The sequence below is a fragment of the Pseudorca crassidens genome, chromosome 1 (genome assembly GCF_039906515.1).
Source record: "Pseudorca crassidens isolate mPseCra1 chromosome 1, mPseCra1.hap1, whole genome shotgun sequence".
In the NCBI taxonomy this organism is placed as follows: domain Eukaryota; kingdom Metazoa; phylum Chordata; class Mammalia; order Artiodactyla; family Delphinidae; genus Pseudorca; species Pseudorca crassidens.
This window is the reverse complement of record NC_090296.1, coordinates 40,680,851-40,693,540: the sequence shown is the minus strand read 5'-3', so window position 1 is coordinate 40,693,540 and position 12,690 is coordinate 40,680,851. Positions and strand designations below refer to the sequence as shown.

The following is a 12,690-nucleotide window of genomic DNA, read 5'->3' as shown; positions in this document are numbered from 1 at the left end:
AATCCTCTCTGTTCCCCAAACAGGTCAAACTGTCCCTTTTCTCAGGAGCCCTGGATAAACAGATCCTTCTGCTGTCAATGTTTTTAGGTGACCCTTCTCTGACTACCCCTGACCCGCAGGTTACATTATCCCATGGCACCTTGGCCTGTTCCTCCACTGCACCCTCCCTTCGTTGTTTTTCCTCCCTTGTGGGACTGTGAGCCCCAGGAGAGCAGGCACCATGGCTATCCTGCTCACTGCTCTGTCACCACTGCTCACCTATGCCTGGCACTGACTGATAGGGCAAAAATGGAGTATCTTGTGTCTCTCATCACACAACCGTAGGGCAGCTGTATAGCTGGCCACGATCTGGGACAGTCTTCTTTTAGTATCATAGCCCAACAGCAGCAAATCCTTTAGTGGTTCTTAAAGCTAGAGTCCCACTCTTTGGAGGAGAGGATGACAAAGTTGACGCAAATGGTCCCCTTGACCTCTTCTCCTGGAGCACCAGGGCCACGCAGGAACTCCCTGGATGATTGAGAGCTTGCTTTACGAGCCCCATCTAAAGCTAAGGGGTCATTAGGACGATGTGCTGCATCCTTGCCGTTCTTCTAAGGACATTTTGCTGTTTTCTAAGACAGGCCCTCCCCCACCGACCCATTGTTCTTATTTGTTTTCATTCCATAGTGTGCCTCAGTGAAATGTTGAGAACCTAGGTTAGAAAGCCCCCAATAGGGCACTGTGGGTAGGGGGGCTAGAAAGACTGACCCGCTAGCAGGAGGCTGAGTCGCCAGGGAGAATGTAATTAAGTATGTTAAGAATGGCCTAGGCTTTATGGGAGACAAATTGGTTGACCTGGCCCTCAGGGAGTAAGGAGCTCCCAGGGGACAAAAACTGCAGGAGCCCCGAGTGGAGAAAAAACTGAAGGCTGCCCCCTCTGACTCATAAAGAGAGCAACAGCCCCGAGTGTTCCTAGAAGAGGCGATCGAGCACATGTGCCAGGGACTGTGTGTGTGAACATCTACTGTTCTTGTCATGCAGGGCCGGGTGGACCGGGAATCACCCCGCAGAGGAAGAGATTTATTACGTCCCGGCCATGTCTGTCTTCAGAACTGAACTTTCCTGCTCTTTGTGCAACAAGACACACCTCTCCGAGGAAGGAGGCGGACAGGATTTCCATCATCACTACTGCTCTATTAAAAACACACACACACACGCACACACACAACAACCGTGTAATTACTCTCCGCAGGAAAGGTACACAAACAGGATGGGCCCAAGCTGAACTCGGGATGAGCCATCCCTGTAAAGATTAGGTAAAGGAACCTCCCGTCACGCACCCGCCTCCGGCCAGGGCCTCTCCCAGATGGCCACGTTGGGTCGCCATCCCACCTCCTAGGGGGGACGGGGGGGGCGCGGGCGACTCCCGGCCGCGTGGGTTCCCTGCTCCTCCTCTTTCCCGCCTTCCGGCGCTCCCCGGGTCTGTCTCCCACGCTTCAGGTGTTCGCTCAGGCTGGGCCGCAAGCCCTTCCCTTTTTGGCCTGCACCTGGGGTAGCTTCCAGCCCAGAGCTCCCCGCCAGACCCCGCTGCAGGGAGCGCGAGCAGAGCGGTGCGAACCGGCCTGCGCCGCGCTCCCCAGGCCGCTTGCGCCCCGCTACTGACCGAACGCAGGGTCGGGCGCCGGCCGCGCGCCGCGCCCCCGGGCTTCGGAGGGCGCGCCAGCCCCGGGCAGGGTTGCCGTGAACTTGGAGCCCGGCGGCGCGAGGCTCCTGCCCGGGATGGGGCGGCAGCTGCTTCCTGGTTTGAAGCTCACCGAGTGGGGGAGAGCGTGAGCCCGCGGAGGCGGGGGCAGGAGCAGAAGCGGGAGGAGGCGGGGGCAAGAGACGCTTGAGGCTCGAGCTAACCGGACGGGTCGCTCCGGCTCTCCGGGGAGAGGTGCTTCCCGGCCCTGGAGAAGGGGCGAGTCCCGCGCGAGCCCCCGGGAGACGCCGCGCGCTCGAGAGGGACGGTCGGGCGACCCCGGCCCTCTGAGGGCTTGGCGCCCGGCTCCCCTCCTTTCCACCTCGCGAGGGAGGGAGAGAGGGAGGGAAGGAGGGGAGGGAAGGTCCGGCGGGGGACGCAGAATGGCTGTTCGAGGGGGGCTTGCGATTTGCTTTTCCCGGGAGCTGCCTCCACTCCTGCGGCCGCCGCGAGGGCTGGTCTGAACGAGGTCTCCCCGCTCTCCCGCTGCGAGACCGCGCGGTCCCTGGATTGGGACAGCGGCCCCGGCATGTCGTCCGGCACCATGAAGTTCAATGGCTACTTGAGGGTCCGCATTGGCGAGGCCGTGGGGCTGCAGCCCACCCGCTGGTCCCTGCGCCACTCGCTCTTCAAGAAGGGCTATCAGCTGCTGGACCCCTACCTGACGGTGAGCGTGGACCAGGTACGCGTGGGCCAGACGAGCACCAAGCAGAAGACCAACAAACCAACGTACAACGAGGAATTCTGCGCCAACGTCACCGACGGTGGCCACCTCGAGCTGGCTGTCTTCCACGAGACGCCCCTGGGCTACGACCACTTTGTGGCCAACTGCACCCTGCAGTTCCAGGAGCTGCTGCGCACGGCCGGCGCCTCGGACACCTTTGAGGGCTGGGTGAGTACCTTGAACCCTCCCCTTTGTGTCCACTCCGCACCTTCTCCCCCCTTCATTTTACAAAACTTGCCCGGGGCGCGCTTTCCCATCTTCCCAAGCGCAGGAAATTCCCTCCACTGCGGCCCTCGCTTTGGTTCTCGCCCAGGTGGCCACGGCACTGGTGGTGCGCTAGGGCACAGGTGTGTCTCTAGAAAGCTATCCTCGACACGGTCCCCTTTCGGGATGGCAGCTTGGGCTAACGGGAAGTCGGGGTAGGGGCGGTCACCCCCCTCCGCCCACACTTTGGCTAAGGCGCCCCAACTCTCAGCTTGAGGGTAATACGCAGGAAAGGCAAAGAAGTTGTGATAGATAGGAAAGTGACTTGATTTGGGTCAAGTTCTTTAAGCGGTTTTTAGGAGAAGGTGATACATTCTCGCAGGTATTATTCATAATGTTTCTGGATACGTGTTGGTTCAGCAGCTCAGATGTGCACACGTGTTTCAGCATGCACATCCATTACATCCCAGAGGTACATAACCTGCATTGGCAGGGATTGGAGTGCCTGGGTCTTCAGTTGGCCAAGTTTCGTTTAGCAGTTTTCCAAGGAGATGAGGTTTACGTGTGTTTGTAACTTCAGTTCAGTTTCAGCCTGAGAGGGGTGAGTCCTGCAGTATGTGTTTCTGTTGTTATTGGTACTGAGAGTTTAGAGGGCTCTTCAGCAGTTTGTGAACCGCCCCCCTCCCCTCTCCTCACCTGCTGGTGCTTCTGTATATTGACAAGTAGTTAACCCGCCACTTCCTACTTGCCTGTGCTTTTTCACATAGTTCCCATGAGGCAAAATTTCTGCTGCAAATAAATTAAAATGTCTAGAGCACTCCACACAGTGCTAAAATGCATTTGCTTCTTAATCTTCATACTGTTTTTGTGATGCAGGTGTTATCCTTCCCACTCTTATGTGATGAAATGATAATTATAATGAAGTGGTCTGGCCTGGCAAAATGGAGTAAGCCCTTTGAAGAGTCTCGGGAGTTTAATGATTTAAATTCTGGAGAATGTCAGTTTTGAGCCCAGAATGGTGACTCAGTATTGAAAACCTGTTTGAAATTAACAAGTGGGGGAATCAGATGGATAATAAGGAAGATTCATTTAGATATTTATTTTACACTTTGAGGAATTGATTATTTTATCATATACTTTGTAAACTTACAGCAGCTTGTGGAGTAGTCTCTTAAATAGGAGAAAAAACCATAACGACTGTTTAACCATATCATCAAATTATATTGAGTTACTTTCCCTTCAGCTGAATTTACTTTGTGGAATTTAGAAGTGGATTAGAGAGGAATGGCCAAAGTAGAGATTGACTTTTTATCCTGTGACTTTCTGGACAGGAAATAGAGGTGAGTCTAGGAATCTGAATGGAATTATTAAATTAGTGTCTGATTAGGAGTTAGGTTGGGCAAAGCTCTAAAAGAACTAGGTTCTGAAATATGGTGGTGCAGACTGACCAATGGCCATTAGAAGCCTGTTTTCCCAAAAAGATCCTAGACTGGTTCATTTTACCCCTAGTCTGCACATTTGAATCACCTGGGGAGCTTTTCAAAATCCCCACTTTTAAAGACTCTAGACAGGAATCTATTATGGCTGTGGACCCCAGCATCAGTACTTTTCTGCTCTCCACGTGATTGCAATGTGCAGTGAAGTTTGAGAACCTGTAGCCTAAATGAAGACCGCAAGATAAGGGCTGGAGAAGCTTAAGTGTAGAAAGATTCAGGTTACCTGACAAGGTGGGGGTATTTAGAGCTGCCTATTGTCCCACTGGCTGAATAGATTTAAATGTCAATTAAATTTCTGTATCTATAATTGTCTGAATTCATTATATTTAGATGTTTAATGTGGTGTTCCGGAGAATATGAGTGTTTGGTAGGATAGGTCAGCCTTTAAATGACCTTGGAACTGGTGATTTGTCAGACACTCATTCAATTAGGAGGCAGTTTTTAAAAGTTCTGGGTATTTTGAAACTGTGATGATAGGGTAGAATGGGTAGTGTGTTTCCTTTCTTTTAAAATTTTTTGTTAAGCAAATAATTTTAAGAAAATATTTGGAAATATATGGAATGCTTGTTTTCTAAATGATCCTTTATAGGTCTAAAGGTGGTTTTGAAATTTAGAATTACATATTTATCTTTAGCATATTAAATTGAAATGTGTAGTTTATTCAGGAAGTTACAAATGGAGTAATTTACTCTACAGTAAATTTATTTGTTGCAATTGAAATTACAAATTGCTAAACTGTAAAAAATACTAAAAGCTTAGTTCTTGCTAGATCACGAGAAGAGACAAAAACAGAAGACACCTTTATTATTAGACTAAAACAAAGTTGTTAATGCTCTTTTGCTTAACATGCTTTCTGAGTATTAAGAAGATAATCATTGGCGTTGATTTTGAACCAATTTCGTCTGTATTACCTTCTAAGCTTGATGAGAGAAAGGGTTAGATCTCTTCTGTGCAGTATATTCCTAGTATCAAGCACAGTGCCTGCCATGGATTAGGCAATCAACTATTTCTTTCCTAACTATACTATTTCATTTAATTTACATTATATCCAAGGAGGTAGTGGGATATAATGTAACAACTAAAGAAATTCTTAAACGGAAATTCACAGCATTAAAAACTTAAATTAGAAAAGATCTCAAAGACCTGAGTTTCCACCTGAAACTAGAAAAGAAGAGCAAATTGAATCCTAAGTAAGCAAAAAGAAGGAAATGTAAAGATAGCAGAGGTTAGTTGAAGCAGAAAATAGAAACAGCAGAGAAAAATCAATGAAACAAAAAGCTGTTCTTTGGGAAAAAAAGAACGTAATAAAATTGATAAACCTCAAATGATCAAGAATAAAAACACACAAATTACCAATGTTAGGAATGAGAGAACATCACTATAGATCCTATGGACATTTAAAAATATATATTATGAATAACTTTATGCCAGGAAATTCCACAATTAGATGAAAGGAACAAATTCTTTGAAAGATACAAATGACCCAAACTCATTCAAATAACTTGAATAGCATTATGTCTATTAAGGCAATTGAGTTTGTAGTTAAAAACCTTCCACAGTGCAAACTCAAGGTCCCAGAAGGCTTTACTGGTGAGTTCTATCATACATTTAAGGAAGAAATATTGCCAACTACACAAACTATTTCAGAAAACAGAAGAGAAGGAAACACATCCCGGCTCATTTCATGAGGCCAACATTACCTTTATACCAAAACTTGATGAAAACATTACAAATAAATAAAACTACAGACCAGTGCCCCTCGTGAATATAGATATAAAAACTCTTAAATTTTAGCAAATCAAACCCAGCAATATAGCAAATGATCAAATGGGGTTATAACCAGGACTGCAAGGTTGATTAAACATTTATAGTCAATCAGTGCAACTCTTCATATTAACAGAATAAAAAAGGAGATTCATATGATCATCTCAATAGATAAAGAGTATTTGACAAAATTCAATACCCATTCATGATAAAAACTCTCAACAAATTAGTAATAGAAGAGAACTTTTTCAATGTGGTGAAGGACAATTGTGAAAAACCTACAGGTAACATGTTAATGGTGAAAAACAGAATGATATTCCGCTAAGATCAGGAGTGGCAAGGATAGCTACTCTTACCACTTCTGTTCAACAGTGTATTGGAGGTCCCAGTCAGTGCAATAGGCAATTAAAAAAATAAAGTACATGCAAAGGAAGAAGTAAAATTGTAGAAAATTCTAAGACACCTACAAAAGGGCTTCTAGAACCAACAAGCTAGGTTTAGCTAGGTTGCAGAATCCAAACCAATCTACAAAAATCAGTTGTTTCTATATATTATCAGTGGACAATCGAAAACCGAAATAGAAAAATACCATTTAAAAGAGCATCAAAATATGAAATTGGATAAATCTGATAAAACATGCAAGGCTTGTTCACTGCAAATGACAAACCATCACTGAAATAAGTTAAAGATCTAAATAAATGGAGAGAGATACTGTGTTCATAAATGGGAAGATTCAATATTGTTAAGACCTCAATTCTTAACAGTTCTTCCCAACTTGTTCAATAGATTTAATGCAATCCTAGTTAAAATACCATCAAGCTTTGTTGTAGAAATTAACAGACTGATTCTAAAGGTTATATGAACATGTGAAGGACCCAGACTCATCTAAGAATAATTTTGAAAAAGGATGAGTTGGAGGACTTAAACTATCTGATTTCAAGATAACTATAACATTACCATAATTAAGATAGTGTGGTATCGGAGTAAAGAGAGTCATATAGATCAGCGGAGTAGAAGAAAGTCTAGAAATAGGTTCACACATATATGATAAATTGACTTTCTTTATTGACAAAGATGTCAAGGCAATTCAATGGGGAAATGATAATTTTTTTCAACAAGAGGTGCGTGAACAATTGAATAGTTATGTGCAGAAACTTGAGCATTGACCTTTACCTCATGTCATACACAAAAATTAACTTAAAATGGATCATGGACCTAAAAAAAGGATTTTAGCTATAAAATTTTTATAAGAAAACATAGAAGAAAGATCTTAGTGCCCTTGGGTTAAGCAAACATTTTTTAGACAGGACACAAAAAAGCAAGTACTATAAAAAAAAAAATCAAATCAGACTATTAAAATTAACTATTGCTTTTCAGAAGATACTTAAGAAAAAGAAAACACAAGCCACTGACTGGGAGAAATTATTTGCAACATGTAAATCAGACAAGAGACTTTTAATGGGAATATATAAAAACTCTTAAAATGCAATGAGAAAAATATTCAATTTAAAAATGGGACAAAGATTTGAATAGGCACCCTTCATGGAAAATAGCACATTAAAAGATTAGTCAAGGAAACGTAAATTAAAACCAAAACCCATGGGAAAGGCTAAAATTAAAGAGACTGATCATACCAAGAGTTGGTGAGGAAGTGGAGCAACTGGAACTCTCATATACTACTGTGCAGTATATAAAATAATAGTCACGTTAGAAAACACTTTAACAGTTTCTTAAAGTGTTAGACATATACTTACCATGGGACCTAGCTACCCTTAAGTACTTACCAAGAGAAATGAAACCATTTTACAGAGACTTGTACATGAACATTCACAGCTGCTTTATTTGTAATAGCCCCCAAACTGGAAAATGTCAGTCAACAGGTGAATATTTAAATTTATTTATTTTATTTATTTATTTTTGCCTGCGTTGGGTCTTCGTTGCTGTGTGTGGGCTTTCTCTAGTTGCGGCGAGCAGGGGCTACTCTTCGTTGAGGTGTGCTTGCTTCTCATTGAGGTAGCTTCTCTTGTTGCGGGGCACAGGCTCTAGGCACGCGGGCTTCAGTAGTTGTGGCTCAGGGGCTCTAGAGCGCAGGCTCAGTAGTTGTGGCGCACGGGCTTGGTTGCTGCGCGGCATGTGGGATCTTCCCGGACCAGGGGTCGAACCCGTGTCTCCTGCATTGGCAGGAGTGCAGTGTTCCCTACACTGGCAGGCGGATTCTTAACCGCTGCGCCACCAGGGAAGTCCCCAACAGGTGAATATTTAAACAAATTCTGTATCTATTCAATGGCATACTACCCAGTAATAAAAAGTGATGAACTATTGGTACACGTAACAGTATGGATGAATCTTAAAATATGTGATTTACATACTGAAAGAAGCCAGACACAAAAGAGTACATACTATATGATTTCATTTATGCAAAATTATGGAAAATGTAAACTAGTTTGTAGTGACAGGAAGCAGATCAGTGGTTGCCTGGGAACGGGAGAATGAAGGTGATGGAGGGATGGATTACAGAGGAGGCACAAGGAAACTTCTGAGCGAGATGAATATATTCATTATTTTGATTGTGCTGATGGTTTCACAGTTATATACTTAACGTCTAAGCACATCAGATAGTTCACTGTTAAGTGTGTGCACGTTGTTGCGTGACAGTTATACTCAATAAAGCTGTAGAGAAAAAACGTTGAGGATTTATTATCCTTATTTTACCAAAGAAGATGTTAGGTAAATAAGTGCCTGAATTAGATTTGAGCCAAGGCTGACTCTTGAAAACCATGTTGCCTCTTTAGTGCAAAAAATATTATCAGAGTAGGAGCGTTAAAAAACACCAAACTCATTAAATACAGTTTCTGACTTTTGGACACAGTCTCATTTTCTAAATTATCACTGTCAGCTTTTTTTCTGTTTCTTCTAGAACCGGTTTGTTTTGCATAATTTCTTGAACTTCTAAAACCCGAAAGTTTGTCTAAGTTAAAACCTTATCTTCTCCTTTCACAGATTTGCTCTGTATTCACTGACTTTCCAAATGGGGACCAGCACTTAATACTTAGTGCAGAGCATAGGGACATGGCAGGAGGCAGGAGGGGCTGGAGGCTGCGTCATGGAAAGGCCTTGGCATCCCCTCAGGAAGGAAGGACCTGCTTGGCAGTATCCCAGGCTGTTTTCCTGGTTCAACCCTCCTGAAGACACTCTGTTCCCTGCAGCAGTGGAGGGCTGCTTTCTCTCAACTCAGTGAGGTTACCTATTTAGTAGTCTTGGTTACCTGTTTAGTAGTCTTGTCAGGGGAAGCCTCCAGGTTACCACTTGGCAATCGTTGATTATCTTTGCTCTTGATTCCTGGATCCAGGTACATGAATTTATAGCATCAGATTGAATCTTCTAGATTCGTTATCTAGCGGTTCATTCTCTTTTGTACTTTGTGGTACAGTTATTTGTTCTCACAATGATTTTTTTCGGAGCCAGTTTGGTGAGGAGCGTTTAGGGAAGAAACATATTTTAGCATCTCTAGGGAGGTTTATCCCAGTGTACGTGAATTGTGTTGGGTATATTGTGTCTTCAGTTTCATGGTAAGAATTTTGCTGCAGTGGGGCTGGCTGTTTCTCATCATGGTTAAGTTGTGGCTCAGATGTTCCCCCTGCAGAGAACACCTTCCAGACCACGTTATTATCTGTCACCCTTCATTGCACTCGTCCCTCTCTGAGATCATTTTGTTAAGTTATTTTCTTATTTTACCTTCCTCCTTTAGGGTATAAACACCTTGAGAGCAGGGACCCCACCTCTCTTATTCACTGTTCTAAGTCCAGCATCTTGAGCAGTGTCTGGCATATGGTAGGCACTAAATCTCTGTTGACATGTGATTTTGGAGCAAGTAAAGTATAAGCACTTTGGAAGGATCTTGACTTAAACATTTTATTCATCTTTTTAAAAAAATTTATTTATTTTTGGCTGCACTGGGTCTTCGTTGCTACCTGCGGGCTTTCTCTGGTTGTGGCGAGCGGGGGCTACTCAGGCTTCTCATTGCCGTGGCTTCTCTTGTTGTGGAGCACAGGCTCTAGGCATGTGGGCTTCAGTAGCTGTGGCAAGTGGGCTCAGTAGTTGTGGCTCGTGGGCTCTAGAGCACAGGCTCAGTAGTTGTGGCGCATGGGCTTAGTTGCTCCGTGGCATGTGGGATCTTCCCGGACCAGGGCTCGAACCTGTGTTCCCTGCACTGGCAGGCGGATTCTTAACCACTGCTCCACCAGGGAAGTCCCTATTCATCTGTCTAAAAACAAAATGAAAGTAATTCGGGATTGACCAGTTATTACAATGATCACAGTGTCCCTTGTAAAAAAAAAAATCAATTAATTACATACCAACTTGCACTTGAAAGACTGGACCAGATTCTTGTGTCCTTTGAATATGATAATGGATGGAAAACTGTTTGGAGAATTCTTTGCTTTTGCTTATTTTACAAGACTGTGATTTCTAAACCTGTTAATATGGTATAACTTTGTTCACTGGTAGTTTGTGAGCCCGACATGTTAAATTCGGTTGTGCAACCCTGGAGAGCTAATGAGGTTGGTGGGCAGAGTGAATCATTTTATCTTACATAACTCTTAGTGCAGTTTTGGTATCTAGCAAATGTTTAGAATGATGACTAGCTGTGATAGTAGAAGTGCAGTATTTTTAATGAGAGGGGTAGCATTTATGTAGAATCAGAGAAGTGCCTTGGATTTTCTGTGGTCTTCCTTCTATTTTGTAAAACAGTTGCTACATCTGGGACTCCATTTGTGTTGGCTGCTGGCTCCATTTTATTAGAATATGATAAAAGTGAGGCCTGAAAGTCATTTCCTGACCACCTTCTTTCCACCTTCATCATTGCTGTATCCAAAATGATCTTTCTCAGTTGCCGAGCTGATAGTCATTCCTTTACTTAAAACCCTTCAGTGGTTCCCCACTGCCCTTAGATAAAACACAACTCTTCAAAATGCTATAGAATGTTCTGCATGATCTGGACCCCAATTTCCTCTTCAGCCTTATTGCTTACCTCACCCCAGCCCACACTCCATGCTCCAGCCACAATGAGCAGCTTTCAGTTCCTCAAGAGCGACCATGCTAATTCCTACTTGTGCTTCAGGTCTCACCATAGACCTCACTTTACCCAGGAAACTTTCCCTGACATTCCAAGTCTGGGTTTGGTTCTCCCCCTCCTCCTTCGTGTTCCCTCAGCATCCTAAGATCTCCACTGCCCACTCCCCCTGTATCCTGAAAAGATGGATATATGAATGGATTGGGCTCTCATGGAAGTGTATGATATTGGTCAGAGGAGTTCAGGGTTTAAAAGTGTGGGTGATTGACTGAGATTCATCCCCTCTGCTCCTGGGGTAGCTACTCTAACAGACTATTACATGTTTCTCTATGAAATGCCAAGCCTTAGGTGAGCTTTCATGCACCACTGAGCGTGTCCTATGTACCAGGCACTGTGCTGTACCCTGGAGAGGCAAGTGGGCAAGACAGACATGGCCCTTTTCTTCACAGGCCTCGTAGTTCCAAGGGGGAGAGAGATTGGGGAGGTAGGGGGGACAACAACCAGGAAATGACAGAATAGAAGTAAGGACTAAGATGCTGGTGAGTGCCTGCTTTGGGGAGACCAGAAACATTTTCCTGGAGGAAAAACAGTTGATTTTTAAGGCTCCAGCATAGATAGCATGGCCACAGGCCTGCTTCAGTTAAAGGACCGTGAAAAATCATCCCTCAAAAGAAGATAAGGAACGTCTGACCTAATAATGCTTTCCCAGAGAGACATCACAGATCCCTTTTGAAAGTTAAACGTTCCTGACCCACAGAAATCTTTCCATCGTCCGAAAGTTTGGAGGGAACTAAGTTTCAATATCTATGAACAGATGACCCAAAAGAACATTTAACTCCTGAAGACAGAAAACAGTAGCACCCTTTCTGAACCATCAAATGCCCCAAGCTTTTTACAGATCAGAAAAGAATCACTGATGTTGAAGCGGGAGAGTCTAGTTCAGAACAGCAACAAAAAGCCTGACAGCTCTTAGGCCCGTGGACGGGCTACAGATGTATTCATTTGGCAGTGATGTTTAACATTCAGTCTGAGGGCATTTAGTTCTGTGGTGCTCTAGTTTGCTGCAGACCCCACCACCCCCTAATACTCAGTCCCCTTGACTCATTACCTGCTTGGTCCTGAGAAATTTTTGAACCTACTATAGCTCAGTCCTTTGTTTTCAGAATGTGGAAACCAAAGCTCCAGCCAAAGTTTTACTGTTGCCTTAGCTCATGTGATGTGTGACAGACAGACACACTTAACATCTACATAGATATGAAGATGTACTTATTTCAATTTATTTAGATATGTATTAATTTGTAAATACATTAAGTTAGATATTTATATATATTTGTGTTCTAAAATGTTAGTGGAAGCTGGCTTATTAGTAAATATATGGGAAGTTTATGGGAACTTTAACTGTAAATTAGTATAGTATTAACTACCCAATTAAAGAAACTCTTTGTATTTCATTGTACAGCTTCCAGCAATATATAGGTACTGTTCTGTGAGAGTCAGGAGAGCTGGGTTCAAGGTGTGGCTTTGCCATCTGTCAGCTGTGACTGCAGGCAAGCCTCTGTGTATCAGGGTCTCGGCTCCCTAGTTTCTATCAAGAGGGGGCTGCACTAGAATCTCTCTAAGGACCCTTCCATCTCTAAAGCTTCTGCCTCCATTTGTTAGGCAGTTACATCAGTTCTTTGCTTTAGGAGTAACTGGTTTGGTTTTAAGCAGT

At 43.9% G+C, this 12,690-nt stretch overlaps 2 protein-coding genes across 2 annotated transcripts in view; one reads left to right on the top strand and one right to left on the bottom strand.

The window, feature by feature from the left end:
• Positions 1 to 1,786, bottom strand: part of TMEM30B (transmembrane protein 30B) — a 36,578-nt gene extending 34,792 nt beyond the window's left edge. The window contains exon 1 of the mRNA XM_067734018.1: positions 1,643 to 1,786. The gene's annotated coding sequence lies outside the window, so the exon portion shown is untranslated. The remainder of the gene's footprint in view (positions 1 to 1,642) is intronic.
• A 59-nt stretch (positions 1,787 to 1,845) lies between these two features.
• Positions 1,846 to 12,690, top strand: part of PRKCH (protein kinase C eta) — a 223,433-nt gene continuing 212,588 nt past the window's right edge. The window contains exon 1 of the mRNA XM_067734003.1: positions 1,846 to 2,612. Within this exon, the coding sequence (XP_067590104.1) occupies positions 2,250 to 2,612 (363 nt within the window). The 5' untranslated portion in view covers positions 1,846 to 2,249. The remainder of the gene's footprint in view (positions 2,613 to 12,690) is intronic.